General features: G+C 41.2%; 1 protein-coding gene and 1 pseudogene across 8 annotated transcripts in view; one reads left to right on the top strand and one right to left on the bottom strand.

The window, feature by feature from the left end:
• The window catches only part of CAMSAP1 (calmodulin regulated spectrin associated protein 1), a 45,803-nt gene that overhangs the window by 18,860 nt on the left and 10,676 nt on the right, over window positions 1–16,267 (bottom strand). For 5 of the 7 annotated variants that reach the window (XM_079961902.1, XM_079961906.1, XM_079961905.1 and 2 more), the window contains exons 3-6: window positions 7,992–8,254; window positions 7,652–7,813; window positions 2,582–2,662; window positions 1,545–1,577 (exon numbers count right to left, since the gene is read on the bottom strand). In XM_079961902.1, the coding sequence (XP_079818028.1) occupies window positions 1,545–1,577; window positions 2,582–2,662; window positions 7,652–7,813; window positions 7,992–8,254 (539 nt within the window). The remainder of the gene's footprint in view (window positions 1–1,544; window positions 1,578–2,581; window positions 2,663–7,651; window positions 7,814–7,991; window positions 8,255–16,267) is intronic. The other 2 variants (XM_079961907.1, XM_079961908.1) reach the window with 1 other exon arrangement.
• LOC307207802 (microspherule protein 1 pseudogene) lies at window positions 10,131–11,664 on the top strand (annotated as a pseudogene). Its single transcript has one exon. The product of its transcript is annotated as a microspherule protein 1 pseudogene (transcript).

The following is a 16,267-nucleotide window of genomic DNA, read 5'->3' as shown; positions in this document are numbered from 1 at the left end:
AGACGAAAAAACCGCTATACGAAGAGCCTCACGGAACAGATTAATTTCATCTTGCGAGGCACCACTGTCCTTCCCACCTTCATCTCCCCACTGCCTAAGCAATACCAGAAGGATGACTTCAAAGCAAACTAAGTGTTACTAAATTGAAAACCTTGGTTTTGAGCGATATCTAGCATTGCCTTCATTCTGGAAGCTAAATCCTACACAATTTTAGAAACTATTACAAGCTAGGGACATTTTTTCTCACTTAAATACTTTCTGCAGTATCCAATAAATGCTTAGGATGGCATCTGCTGTCCATGCACCAGGAGCTCTGGCACAATGATGACAGCAAGGAATGTTATGCTAGTATCGCAAGAGCATGCCAGTGCAACTTGAATACGATCAAGGGCATTTGGCTACTAGCTTTGAACTGGTTAGCATAAAATCAATAATCTGCATATGGTTTCAGGACTGCAGCAATAGTTATTCATTTATTTCAGAAAAAATTACATAGCTTAAAACAAAAAATCCCTCAATGTGGTTCACGAAAAGAATTTACAGAATGTAAGACCCATTTAACAGCTTTTCCCCCTAATTACTATTTCAATGATCACAGTCAAAAAGGGCAAAGCAATACTTGATATAGCTTAATATTCCATCACCAACACTGCCCACAGCCAGACTCTCCTGAGCATTTAAAGCCAACTGCAGGGGCAAATCCAGAGCCTTCCCTTAGCTGATTAATTACATAATCAGAACAACAAATGAATCAAGTTACATGCCTCTAGAACCAAAATAAGAATCCATCATATCCATAGGACTGCAGAACAGAAAATACTGAAGATTTTGTTTTGTTTTGTTAAATTACTAAGCATCTATACCTTTGAGACAAAATATTAATAGTAATGGAATCAAGTGGCTATGATGTGGATGAACACAAGAAATAAAATTTGCATTGTATAGGAAACATTTTAACAGCACCCTGCCTAAAGCTCAAATGTGGAAGTCAATCCTCACAACCAGTGCTTTTTTCTGGGGGGACGCAGGGGTACGCATACCCCTAAACATTTTGTGAATCTAAGTTTGGCCTCATTGAGGGGCAGTATTTCAATATGAGTAGGAAAATGAGAGTACTCCTAAACATTTTTTTTAGAAAAAAAGCACTGCTTACAACCCATTTTCTAAGACATACAAGCACCAAATTACTTTAAACTGACCAGCTTCACCTTAGCACTGCATAAAAGGAGTTTTCTGAACAGGAGAACAGTAACACACAATCAGTAGATTGTTCCTAATGTTTGAATGATTTCCTTGCTTCTCCAAATTAAGATTTTGAATCCCCAAAATTCTTAAATGCTGTATAGTGATGAGTATGCTGTACATACAGTATGTTGGCTCATGTAATGGAATCTACATTTTTTTAATATAAAAAAATCCTTAAGCAGAGAGTATATTGTAAGTTGTGGAAGCAGCATTTTAAATGGAAGCGAACACCAATAAAAGAATTACTAAAAGCCATGGTTTTGCAGATGACAACTGTCACATAGAATTAATTCACTTACAGGTACTAATTTCCAATACCATTTGGAAGGAGACTGCTCAGGAAGCAGGGAAGGGAATGTGGGAACAGGAGAGGAACATCAGCAGAGCAAGTTATAAGCAATACTTAAATGCACCCAATCCACAGACACTTTCATATCATGGTAGGTTCTTGAAATAGTAGTAGGCAAATACTTGAACCAACAGTATCCTCAGAAGGAAATGCTAGCATCGAATTAAGAAGTCTCATAGGCAGTTATTTAAATGCTTCCTTCTGCAATAAAGAATACTGAAAGAGTTTTTTGCTCCGCACCAGTTAACATCATTACAGCAGTATTTAGTGCTACTTAGCTCAGTGCAGTTTGGCCAAAACATTCACAACAAATCAGACCAACTTTGAAGTTATTTATATTTGAGGAAAAACTTCCATTCCCCAGTAATGGAAGTGTAGCATTTATTAACAATTTTTAGTGCATTGAAATAATTAAAGGGAGAAAAGAGGGGAAGAGTTGCACATGTAACACTGATAATTCTTTTGACTATTTAGCACATGCTTTATTAGTACTTGAAAGGGTTCCTGAATTTCTTCAAATCAATGTGTACAGCAAATATGATCCTGAATAACTTCACAATAAATGCTGAAAGTAATATGTTACATTAAAAATATTATGAAAATACAGCATTGACATTTTAAGAGATGAGTAAAATGCAGGGTACAGACAACTATTCTAATCCAAATGCAGCCTCCAAATGCACAGGCTTCCTCATTGACTTTGAAATCAAGGAACATCTGGGCACACATGGGAAAAGCACAAGCATTTGGAAGCTCAATACACACATTGACCTGCAGTTATCACAAAGAATGCAGGGAAAGGAAACCAGAAGCATTACACACAGTACAGAATTCTATGTAAATGAAGTGCAAGACAGCTTACAACCGCTTACTTGGTAAGCCATCCTACAATGGCTTATTTGGCAGCTGAAAAGTAATACAATCTACTTCCAAGTAATATACATGTGAATAAACTAAAATCCATGATTATTCTAAAGTGTCTTTTACCTTTTGGTGACCTGGGCTTTCCAGTAAATGCTGTTTTAGTTTGACCTCTTTTTCTGTTATCTCTCTCATTTTCAGGTTCACCTAAAAATAGGGGAAAAGATAATGACAATTACATACCTTTCCCCAAAAATATTTGTACTGCTTCAGTTCAACTGCCATTTGCCTTATCAGTCTTCTATGCTTCTGTTTTTAAAAAAATAATATTTATTACTTTTAAAGCTTACAAAAAAGAAAGAAGAGAAAGAAAACAAAAAAGAAGAAAAACAATACAATACAATATATAAACAATACAAAACACAACCTTAAGACATTAAACTAAACACAATAAACAAAACAAAACAAAACCAATTTAAAAACATACATCATACCTTTTCCATACTCTATCTTTCATTCCCTTGTTTCATCGACCTCCTCTCACCTCCCCCTTTGTATTCCACTTCCATTAATTGTTTCAGCAATTCCTTTCCATCTTTCTCTATTTTCTATCATATAAATGTCTTAACATATTTTTAATCTTATTTCCATTAAAACTAGTATACTTATTTAAGCTTAACTCCTTATAACATTTCTACTAAGGCCATAAAATTTCATTCCAACATTTTTCTATCACTCATTAATTTTACAATATTTCTATATATAGACTTTAAATTTTCCAATCTTCTTCCACCACTCCTCTCCCCGGTCTCAGACTCTGCCAGTCACTTCCCTCAACTCCATACAGTCCATCAACCTGGAGATCTTATGTCCGAGGCTCTTAACTCTTTTCCAAGTCCCTTCTGCAGGTCTTCTTCATATTCTTTGATGCTATAGAGCAGATCTCGGGGAAACTCCGACCTAACAATAGTTTTGTTCCTTCTTGACAGGTCAGCCAAATTTCCATAGTTGCTAAAATCCATGAAGTATTTCAGGACATGTTTCAAAATTCCTCCAAATCCAAAGGCCCCCAGAACTCCAGTCTCCTCCTGACCCAAGTCCATGTCCCAAAAGTCAATTAATCCCTGCATGGAGGGATCTTTCCAGCTTTCCTTCTCCAGTCCAGGCCGGGCTTCGATCCTCAAAACCTGACTTTTTCTGGATTCAATCATAAAAGGCCTCAACTTATAGTCCTCAATTTGCCTCTGTAAGGCTGAGGCTCCCACTTGTATTACTTTAGGTTCGACAACAACAACTTTCTCCTTCTCCTTCTCCACATTTTGTTCTTCTAAAGTAGATTCCTGTAGCAAATCCTGAATAATTTCTGTATTGGTGCTCACTTTTTGTCCCAAATTAATCACTTTTTGTCCCAAGTTATCAATTTTAGTAGCCATAACATCCGTCTTCTTGTGAAGCTGTTCCAACGAATAGCTTATCTTGCATAATGCAGTCACTAAGGCTTCTCCTGTCGACATTCTTAAATGGTCCAAGGTCAATCCTTTATTCTCACAGTTCTTATCCTGCAGCTGGAGATTCCCCAGCTCCACTCTTGTAACAGTTTCCAAAGCTCCCTCTAGAGGGAAACAGTTTCCACTTGTATCAATCCTTTCAAGCACAGTTCCAAAAGTAAAGTTAGTTTCAATTTTCAGTTACTTTTCTTCCTTTTTAAACACAGAAGAGGACAATGGAAACCATATATATCTCTTATTTAATCAACTGTCAACATACGTTTTATTCAGAGTCAATGAACTCTCCCAAAACGTCAATCTACTGGCAGCCCGTTTCCAGGTTCAGAGCAGTGGTAATTTAATTTTTATCACTCTCTCCTGCAGGCTTACACGATCCAAAATTTCCCCCCTCTTCTCCTGCTTCCAAGGGGGGTTTAATGATTTTAATCGATGGAAGTTTAATCCTTTACATAAGGCTTTCCAAGACCTTAGCTTGCAGCTTCTTTGCTTCAATCTATTTACAAAAGGGGAAGGCGGACTTCCTGTTTGAAACCTTCCCGTTTCGGTACCAAATTAAGACGTTTGTAAATCCAATTTTCCGTTCTACTCACGGGTAGTTGTTTAGAGTCAAATTGTCCACAGGAAAAAGTTAGCGCTCTCCGGCAACAGCAATGCGGCTTCCCTCCATGAAAAAAGCAGTCAAAACTGGGTTTCCCTGCGAGCAGGGGAGACGCAAAGGGTGCCAGCCGAATCCCACGTTCACAAGCTTCTCCCGCCTGTGATTTTAATGGGTCTCCGCCTTCACCGTGGCGGTCAGACCCTGATTTCCACGGAGCAAATTCCTTCCAATCGGAGGAACTCCGCCATTGCCGGAGGCGCCAACCCGGAAGTCCCAGTCTTTTATGCTTCTGAACTCAAACCAGAGGTGGAACAGAGGCCACCCATAAAAGTATTTCACATGCTGATGATCAAAATGGTACCGTACTCAGTTTTTCCTTGCATTATCTTAAGGCTCTAGGTGCTAACAAACAGTAGAAAACATTTCTGCTTTCTAGTACATATTACAGACACCCAAGTTATTTTTTAAAAAATTAATTTTTATTAACAGGCCAATCACATCACATTATTCAAATCACATTAGTTCCAAATTATACAGCCAAATTTTAAATTTTGTTGAGGGTACCCATACATCAAGCTCCGCACGAGTCCAAAATTCCGGATAACTCCAGGCATCACTTATTTTACTGCTTTAATTAGACAGTTCTATCCAGTTCGATCCGGATAGTCCTTTATTACTTTCTTTCTCTTCTTGTTGTTATCATATATTCCTTTCTTTGCGATCTCTGATGATTTTCACAAGCAGATTGAAAACTGGCATCTCTGTGTGGGTTTTGTACTCTTCAAAGACCATATCGCTCAGGGACAGCCTCTGTTCAACGCTTCCATAAACAAAATTAATCTTCGGTCTGTCCTTGATTTTTTCTCAGGCTAGCCAAATAAATCAAATAAATCAGGGGGCTCTGTCAGGTCAAACTTGCATTCCAACATTCCTTCTCTTTCGAACAATCCTGATTCTCCTCCCCCTGTCCTTCTTTCTCCAGCAAGCCTGTCTTGGCGAGAAGCCATTTTTTAACTGCGTCATAAAAATTTTCCTCTTTCTCACCGTTCACCAATCTTCTCTCCTGATGTAATCCATCCCACACAGTTCTTAAAATCCTGCTTATGATTAATAAAAACGCGACGATCTTATTTCTTTCTGGGGTGAAGGGTTATTAATATCACATCGTGCAAAGAAAAAAAGAGTTTTTTCCTCCACCCCCCCCCCTTCGTTCCAAACATACAGTCTCCTAGTGGTAATTCATCAGAAGATTTACTTATCCATCCGTCACTCCCGGTCACAGAGATCCATTAATCAGCAGTCTTATCTGTCGAGCTTTACTTGATGTATGTGCTTCAGCTTCATTTCCAATTGTATGTTTCCAATTATAATTCCGAGCTGAAGCAACCAGCACGCGCTAATTGGAATCGGCGTCAGGAAGATCTGACTTCACCGAGGGCTCGTGCCAAGTGTTCGGCACCCCCATCTCTCAGATCAGGGGGTGCATTATGAACACCGCTGGCAAGACAGTTCCCCCCCACCTCCTGGGGTGGGTGGGAAGGCTGCATACTTCCCATAGCAGCCCCTTAATTACCTCGTATGGGTCAGAGAGATGTTATTGTCAGCCATCTTCCAACGCGCCACCTGGTGGCCCCCCTACAGACACCCAAGTTAAGGCAGGTATCAGGAATTCCAGCTTCAGGGATTTGTCCAGTCAGTTGTCTCCCACACTGTGCTTCTTTCATTTTTCAATGTCTTCCTGTTTTTTTCTAGACTCTCCCCTCTCCCAACCAACTATTCTCCAAAGACATGGCACTGCAAATGACTCACAGTCAACAGTCTAAGAATTTAAGAACCCTGCACTAGTTTAGATCAAAGGTCCATCTATTCCAGCATTCTGTTCTCACAGGGGCCAATGAGATGCCTACTGGCAGCTGCAAGGACCTGAGCACAACAGCAATTCCCAGCAACTGGCATGCAGAAGCATACTGCCTGACACTGGAGGTAGTACATAGCTATCATGAAGGATAAGGTTAATATCCTTTTAAAGTTCTCAACCTCAATGCACACATCCTCCACATCTTGATTTCTACACTATCAGTGCAAAATGGGCACAATCCAGCTGAAGTGAGGCACCTTTAGTGTGAAAAAAGTCCTCTACACAAAAGCTATGTTTAGACTTAAATAAAGACCCCAACTGATTTACTTCACATGTATGACTTCCAACCTATTTCAAAAATTAAGGCCAATCTCTGGTTTCATATATAATCATTTTCAAAAATAACAGTTTTTAAATTAATTAAGTGGATTTTCACACTGGGTTGGCACAATAAAGCAGAGTAGCTGTGTGAGCTAACCTGTGTCTGAACAACGAGTAACTTTTATTGGAGTCCTCATAAATAAAGCCTCCCACATTGGATAATTTTATTAAAGTCCCCCAAAATCATGTTTGGTAGCAAGCAGATCCTTTTCACTATATTAAACAATAAAGATTGAGTGGCTATGAGTGGGTAGAGGTGCTTTCCCCCTCTCTCATAATACTAAACATGGGAAAGTCAAGAACAACAGAAGGAAATACTTCACTCGGTACGTATCTAAACTGCTGAATTTTCTGCCACAAGATGTGATGACAGACACCAATTTTGAAAGCTTTCAAACAAGAGAAGCCTTTTCCTCCATGAATTTGTCTATCATGGACTACTAGTCATGGTGGCTGTGTGCTACCTACCACCAAGATATCCTGTAAATCAGTTGTAAGGGAACAACAGTGGGAGAAGACTATTGCCTTTGTGCTCTCCTTGTAGGTTTCTTGGAGACCTCTGGTTGGCCATTGTGGGAAACAGGAAGCTGGACTAACTAAGGATGCCTTTGCTCTTATCCAGTAGGGCTGCTCTTATGTCATTATGGTCAAATGAAGAAAAAGCACTGTTTTATTAATTTAGACTCTTTAATATAAAATATGTTTATGCTGATTACTCATTGTTTGATGGGCGGAATAACTTTTATTAATAGTGCAATGACTACTGAAATGCAATGACTACAGGAAATGTATTCAGTAGAGTTCAAATCTACTCACATCTAAAGATGTTATTTTACACCATTGTTTTTTACCTTATTAATCCAGAATATCATTGCATCCTCCAGATCATAGGGCAATTCCTTTGAGGCACTAAATGTAGAAAAACATTTGACACTTGCAACCACTTTCTCAATGCTGATCATTTCCACAGTGTAGGCCATCATGAGGGCATCAATCATTGCCATGTGAGGACTCTAAGGAACAAATAAGAACATGTTTCATTCAAATATCTTTGAAGAAAGCAGGGGATATATTTTTTTTAAAGTTGGCTAATTAAAACAAGCTACAATTGAGAAAGCTAAGGTGAAAAACTCTGAAGGACAGAATGGGTACTACGGCAAAGAAAAGTTAAGCTTTTTTTCTTAAGCTAACCATTTTGATTGGCGCACAGCTGAGATCCAATTCAGACACAGGTGTATCATCGCTCTCCATGACGTAAATCCCTTTCCGAGACAGAGCCTGGATGACTGACTGGTGTCCCTGCAGAGCAGCCACCTGATCCCCTTTCAGAATGAGGCTGCAGACACGGCAGTAGAGCTCGCTGGACAGCAACAGCTTGATGACAGGTGGTTTAATATGTTCTTCCTCATACTGATCTATATAAAATGGGTCCTTCAGTTCATCTGGGATGTTATCTGAAAGAAAAGAAGAATGAGGTCTAACAAGGGGGTTCATTATAAGCAATACAAAAAGCTCATTGAGAACAGAAGCAAAACACACAAACACAGTCAGAAACAAACTACTTTCTGGCATTTAAGAATATCAGAGAACATAGATGAGCAACTTACTTTAGTAGCTGCAAAAAAATATTTCTTTCCCAACACATCCCTTTCTGTGACCTTGGGTGAACTGGCTCTACTACCCTCATTCATCCAATACCTCAATGTGACCACCTCCCTCATTTCCTTTAACTTCCTCCACAAAATACTTTTCTTTTTCCAGTAAGTCCTTTTTGTAACCAAGCAAAAGTACATGAAATTGAAGTAATCACATATTATTGCCTCCATTTCTCCCCTTCCTCTGCTTTCCCTGTGTCGATTTCAGATTGTAGGTCCACTGAGGCAATGCCTTGTTGCAACTTTTCTTTGTAAAGCACTATGTGTGTAGCCAGCACTATATAAATAATAATCTATAATGGTTAGCAGAACATACATCAGATTATTTCTGGTCATCTTGAACCTCTCATAACCACAGAACACCTCATCAAGAAAGAGTAGGTGCATTTGCTAAGGTACCTTGTGAGACCACAATGGTTGCCTGAAAGAGTTTGGAAAAAGAGAAAGGGAAACCCAAACAGACTTATGATAGGACTAATAATCTGTGCTAAACTTTTAGGTTGCTTTCGGCCATCTAAACAAGCACACAACATGGCAGCAGTGCTGGGCATTTTGTGTGCCTGGACCATTTGTGTATCTAAAAGCAACCTAACCTGAAACCGTAGCCAATAGTATATTGATATTATTCTTTTTTTAACAGTTTAAATGCTTTACAGATTGACAAATTCAAATAATAAACTTTATTGCACTATGATAACTTGATATCTAAAATGTACATTTAAAACACTAAAATCTTTTAAATTAGCATACTGCTAATGACACCAGAGATACTCACTGAAAGTTTGCAGAAGTTTATCAATAGCTTTGACATGCACACAACCTTTTTAATTTGATGTAACAGAGAGTGCTTCCAGAGAGGGACTTAATTTGCAACTAGGTTGCTGAGACATTGCAAACAGGACATTGGCAGCAAGGGTTTTTCCACTTACTGGATTTTCTCTGGAAAGGGTAAATCCGGATTAATGGAGGTGTGGAGAGAGTGTGTACAGTACTGCTATTTTGATGGGGAAGTTAGAAGAAACCTGCATGCATGAGGAGCACCAATCCAAATAATAAATAAGCACCAGGAAGCTCTCTAAACACACTTAACTGAAAGCAGGTTCCATTGAACTCAGCAGAACTTATTTCTAAGTAAAGGCTTGATGTGAACTAGCAGACCTCAACCACTTTACAATGTCTTCAAAATGTTTTATTTCTATCATACACTAATCTTCAAGCCACCAAGAGCAACACACCATTTGTGTTTTTTGCATGTTTATTAGACTATCACTATGTTATATATTTCTGCCTCACTAGATCAGAACAATAGAATCTGATCATTTGAGGCCTCAGTAAGAGTTTTTATATACTACGCTCTTGCAAAATATCAAGGCAGTGTACATAAAAAACATGTAAAAGCAACACAAAACAGTTACAGCAACTAGCACAACATTATAAGGATTGGTGCTATATGATTCCACTTAGCTACACTGCTCAGCAACCTTGTAGCCATGTTCTGCACTAACTGCAGCTCTTATTCTAGCACTCTCTGCTGGTAAAAGTAATCAGCACAGCCAAGGCTTTGTTGATGCCATAACCAGGCCCAGACTGAAATTGTTTCATATAATCTATTTCATCCATGAACATCTGCAATTAACCAGCCACCACCATCTCAATTACCTTGTGTCTCAAAAGAGATATTCACAACTGGGCAGTACTTCTCAAAACACCTCAGGTTCACATCTCCAAGATGGAGGTCAGAGAGAGAAAGGAGAATCCAGCACGTCTTTCCTATAACACTTGGGAATGACATGCTGGATTCCAGACTGATGGTGTCAAGCACAATGAGTCACTCTGAAGACAAGTCTCTGGAAGGGCAAAAAATGAGCTCCTCACAGGTGTTGGGTGCCATGATGATGAAGTTTGATGATGAACTTGTAGAGAGCAGTCTTGCCAAATCATCCAGCCAGGCCAAGAACTCCAGTGGGGTGGAGCCAGGGCACTACTCTGCCAATGAGCCTTCTTCCAGTGACAAGAAGAAAGTGTCCAAATCTGCACAAATCACTCCAAGCCCAGCTCCAAATCCCAGCATCACCAAGCAGATGATGAAGAAGTGCAAGCGGCCTTTGAAGGTCACCAAGGATTTGGGCCGCTGGAAACCCACTGATGTTTTGCTGTTGATCAGCATTGTGTTTCAGACCATGACTTGACCTCTTTGCACTTGGGGGTTCAACTGCTGTTTTAATCTGCAGGAGATCCAGAAGAGGTGGCATGCTCTGCTCTATAACCCTTTGATTTCAAAGCTATCTTGACAGGCCATGCAGCAGTTGCATCCAGAAGCCATAGTCTCTATGCAGAGTAAAGTGCTCTTCAGCAAAGCAGTGGAGCCAACCCACCATGGACACCCAGAGGTTTTCTACCCCTCCTGCACTGCCAAGGTCCTACCGATACACTGGCAACTCATGAAGCAGTACTACTTCTTGGGAACAGTACAGCCACTGCGCAAAGGGAATCAGGTGCTCAACTTTCTGATGCCAAATACATGATAGATGAGAGCAAACTAAATGATATCTGAGGTGAGGTGTTGGAGCATGAGCTGACCGAGGCAGACTGGAGACAGAAGCATGAACTCCAGCAGCTGGAGCAAGAGCTGCATAAGTGGCAGGTGCTGGTGGACAGTATAACAGGAATGACTTCCCCTGATTTTGATAACCAGACATTGGCTGTGTTGCGTGAAAGGGTGGTGCATTATCTTAGGCACTCCTGGGGGATCACACTTGGCAGAGCCGCTAAAGACAATCAGATTTATGTGGATCTAGCACTGCAGGGGCCAGCCTGGAAAATATCCCACAAGCAAGGCATCATCAAGCTGAAAAACAATCGTGACTTTTTCCTGGCAAATGAAGACCAGCGACCCATTTACGTGGATGGGCACCCTGTGTTTTGTGGCAGCAAATGGAAACTCAGAATTAACTTGATGGTGGAGATTGCTAGCTTGCAGCTTGTCTTCCTCATCAGCCAAGACCTGATTGTGCTTACTAAGGCAGAGGATGCCCAAACTGCCTATCTCTGAGGCCTGGATCAAACCAAAGGCACCAGTGGGCCTGTGTTTGGCTTTTCACACCCCACTCCTTTTGCCAGCAGAGACCACCAAGCTTTCTGATGACGACGATGCAGCTTCAAACATCCTGCCCTTTCCTAGGCTAGGACTGAAACTTCTTGGGGGCCTTTTCTTTTGCAGAGGAGGAGGAGCTCTGCTTCATCAATCAGCAGATCTATGTATGACAAAAAGAGCCAAGCCTTAAACTAGCACCTTGCTTGCATGGTGTGTGGCTAGGCTTATGCAGCTATTGTGCTTGATTCTCTTTGGAACAGAGTGACAAAAACTTTTATGGAGGATTAAGGGCTAGGGACGCAGGTGGCACTGTGGGTTAAAGCCTCAGCGCCTAGGGCTTGCCGATCGAAAGGTCGGCGGTTCGAATCCCTGCGGCGGGGTGCGCTCCCGCTGCTCGGTCCCAGCGCCTGCCAACCTAGCAGTTCGAAAGCACCTCTGGGTGCAAGTAGATAAATAGGGACCGCTTACCGGCGGGAAGGTAAACGGCGTTTCCGTGTGCGGCTCTGGCTCGCCAGAGCAGCGATGTCACGCTGGCCACGTAACCCGGAAGTGTCTCCGGACAGCGCTGGCCCCTGGCCTCTTAAGTGAGATGGGCGCACAACCCCAGAGTCTGTCAAGACTGGCCCGTACGGGCAGGGGTACCTTTACCTTTACCTTTAAGGGCTAGGGAGTGTGTGTCAAATGAGCTAATAAAATAGTTGCTAATCTTTTTTTTAACCCACCTCGGGGTCCAGGTAAGGCCTCTTAAGGAGGGAGCACAGCACTACCTCTTTCAAAATGGTAGGCATTGCTCCCTCCCACAATGAGCATCCAGTCAATCCCTCTTAATTAGCTCTTACAAACCATGATAAACAAAGAGCCAAATGACATGTGGTAAGCCTAATCCACTACCAAGTGTCCTGTCCACATTATCAGGCTGTAAAAGCTCAATCTTCAGAACAAGGCAGAGATTTCAGGAGAAGTGCTCATCTTTCTCTTGCCAAGGATACCTTTAGTCCAATTATGCTTTCACCCACTGAGCACAGCACTTTACTGCATAAAGTAGTTTATCATTCCACTAGTCCAGAAAATGATAAAGCCTATCTGACTGATCTGGACTTTGATCAGAATTCAGCAGCTTTCTGTTATTACATCTTCTAGAGCTACTATTTGCAGTTTCAGAGCATACATTCCAGAACATGCTTCATGTCTTTCAATAGCCATTGACATTCCAAGAATCCCAGCACTGATGACCTTCTGAAGGTACATGTATGCACACCCAATGACCCCTTGAGGGTCACAAGCCCAGCTGAATATCCTAGGGTTTTCCCCAGGATACCATATTTTACATATACAGACATAATTTATATTATCATTACCCTGAAGGGAAATGACACACCATTACCAAACAGACAGATTATGTCCTAGAGAGTTGTAGTAGAACAGGAAATAATTACTATATGCTTCCATAAAGTCCAAAATGAAGGCAAAGACTACAAGTGCTTCTAGATGGAGGTTTACTCTGAAAATCATGGAGGGAATGACTACTGCTGATTGAAATGTCAGAGTCAGATCTAACAAGATTAATACCAGTTATGGAAACCACAGGAGGGGAGAGTGTTCTTGTGCTCAAATCCTGCTTGCTGGTTTCCCTCAGGCATCTGTTCAGTCACTGTGAGAGAAGGATCCTGAACTAAATGGGCTATTGGCCTGATCCAGCAGGATCTTCTTATGCTGCTGGCATAATCCACAAGCTGTATTGCTGAAAATTTCTGACCAAAATTTCTTTATGAGAGACTCACCACCTCCAAGTCTACCAATGCAGGGCTCATTCAAGAATAGGAAGCTGCTGCTTGAGGACCTTTTATACATTTTTTTCATCCTTCTCAGATTATTTTTATTAGTGTTCAGTTGCTATAAGCTTCCCAGGAATAAGTACAATGCAAAAGCACCAGTGAGTTACATTTGTTTTCAGAAACTGCTATGTACATAAAACTATTAGCTTCTTAGTTTCACCCAATTCTCATGAAAGTACTACAACAACTATGTACTACAACAACAAGTACTACAACAACAAGACAATATCCATACTATTCCAAAATCCCAAGGAAGTTGCAGTTTTGAGTTTTAGGAATTCTAGTTACGGTACTAAAACTTTGTTTCAAGTTACATATGTTTTGTTACTCCTACCAACAGATTTCAAAAGTAGTTTTCAGCATTAACAAAGATTTGTAAAGTTTTCAAATCTATTCAGTTGTTTTATAAACAAGAAAAATGAAATGATAGTGTATAGCCTGAAAGAGATGGGAAGTACCTAATCAATATTACAAGTTTCCCTGTGTCTGTGCAAAATCAGCAACCTACACTACTACCTAGTATTACCTGACCACTCAGCTCAATAGCTATTATTTTAAAATATTGTCTGATTAGTAATAATGCTTTGTGTTGTAATTGTATGTTTTAAACTGTGATAAAATATAATGCTATGTTTCATTTTGAGTAGCTTAGAATGCTTGCTATCAGGTAGAATGATGGCACATAAATGTTTTAAATAAGCACTAACAGTGTAGTTGTAACCTTATCTACTCAGAAGTAATTCAACGGGGCTTTCTCCTAGATAAGTGGAGTTAGGATTGCATCTTTAAAAAATAGTTCTCCATGCAAGAGATGTAACAATCCAAATATACTAATAGATTAGTTTAGGTTTCACACAAAATTGAAGAGAAGCCATGTGGTAATGAACGAAGCACAACTCTACATAGGGCTTGAGGGGGGCAGTGAGTGGCTGGAAATATAAAGTTAAGCTGTGGGACAGAAAGTCACTTGACCTTTATGAAGCCCTGATATAGCAGATTAATTTATCTAGTCCATATTGTCCATATTATGCATTATTCACATGGCCAGGGTACTACCTCATTTTACCACATTAGTAAAGGAAATGAGCCTCAGTAAGTTACTTGATTTTATTTTAAGCTTGAAAATAGTTTCCATTATTACAGCTTTGCTTCTCAAACTATGAGCAGCATCCCATGTAAAAATACAAATACAAAACAAGACTGCAGACGAAACACATATCAATAGGAGTGTCTCAACCTGAGTATCTTGATGTTACATTCAAATAACAGAACAAAGTCCAAAAATGCTGATCACATTATGACTGAATGATGCATCAGAATAATACATTCTTCCCTTTCCCCAACACTGTGGCAGCTGGCTGACTGGACCCGGCCTCTGGGACAGGATCCGCGGGGTAGCAGTGAGAGTAGCCTTCCCCACACAGCCATGTAGAGGTGGCTCACCTTCCTTAGGCCAGCTTGGAAGACAGCTGGCCGGCAGCATTGGAGAAGGGGAAGAAGAAGAGGGAGGGTGGAAGCTTCACCTGACAGAGAGAGAATAGGAGAAGGAGAAGGTGGCAACAGCAGTATCACTCCTGCTGCTGCCTTGTGCAACAAGAGGGTCACAGGGTTATTTGGAGTCAGGCCTACACTGAACTGCAGAAGCTGTGGGAGCTGTTTAGGAAGTTGGAGCAGCAGAACAAGCAGCTCCGCATTTTCAGTGTTGGTGGGGCTCCAGGCAGCAACCCCAATCTATAGCAGCAGGGTCAGGCACCTGCACACCATCGGCTGCGCCTCTTGCCATGGCTGTTGGCACCTCCACTGTCACCTTTGCTGCTGCTCTCCGCTGCCACCAGGAGCAGCCCGCTAATTCTGGGGCTTGAGAGTCACTGCCTTGGCCCCAACAAAATAGGGCCCAGGTGGCCTCCACTGAATGAGAAAAAAAGGAAGAAGTTGTTGGCACTGCAAATGTTTCAGCAGCAAGGGAGCTGTGAAGAGTGCCAGCCTTCTGAAGGAAGGGGAGCCACTGAAGCCCAATGAGCTGAAACGGCAGCACCAAAAGGCATGCATCTTCTAGTGCCCTAATACCCCACCAACCAGGTGAATCGCAGGACAGGGCAGCAGTGAAAGAGGCATGTCTTTTGGTGCCATGTCAGCCAGGTTGTTAGGCGCCAAACAATGGCACCTGGACATCTCCACTGCCTCACAAAAGGCTGGTTGCCAGTCACAAAATGTGATTGGTGCCTGGCTAATTACGAATGCTGGTTCCCTTGAATTAGAAACAAGCAGCATGAAAATGTTTTTCCCAGAAACAAGCCTAAGGGCAAATGCAAACAAGTTTTTTGCATCCAAATAATGGCATCTTATTCTAATTGCCCAATTACACAGAAAGTCAATGTTCCAGGTGAGCACAGATATATCTATGTTTGCTCCTTAGTAGTTCCTCATATCATGCACATTGGAGATAATGTAATACTGTACATTGGTTCGGATAATAAGCTGAAAGCTACCAGTCTCAAGTTCCAATCTTACCTCTTAGGCAAATCTTAGGCAAATCTCAGCTATCAGTAGATGAAGCCACAAGATCACCTTTTAAAACCATAGAATCATAGAGTTGGAAGAGACCACAAGGGCCATCGAGTCCAACCCCCTGCCAAGCAGGAAACACCATCAGAGCACTCCTGACATATGGTTGTCAAGCCTCTGCTTAAAAACCTCCAAAGAAGGAGACTCCACCACACTCCAATCTATTTTCAGCCAAGAAGTACCGTATTTTTCGCCCTATAGGGCGCACTGTCCCATAAGGCGCACCTAGTTTTTTGGGGGGGGAATAAAGGGGAGAAAAATTATTTCCCCCCCAGAACAGGCAACTCTCCGCAAGCTGCGGGAGCCCAGTGCCAGGCT

This window comes from Podarcis cretensis (genome assembly GCF_951804945.1).
Source record: "Podarcis cretensis genome assembly, chromosome: Z".
NCBI classification, from domain to species: domain Eukaryota; kingdom Metazoa; phylum Chordata; class Lepidosauria; order Squamata; family Lacertidae; genus Podarcis; species Podarcis cretensis.
This window is presented reverse-complemented; position numbering and strand designations above follow the sequence as displayed.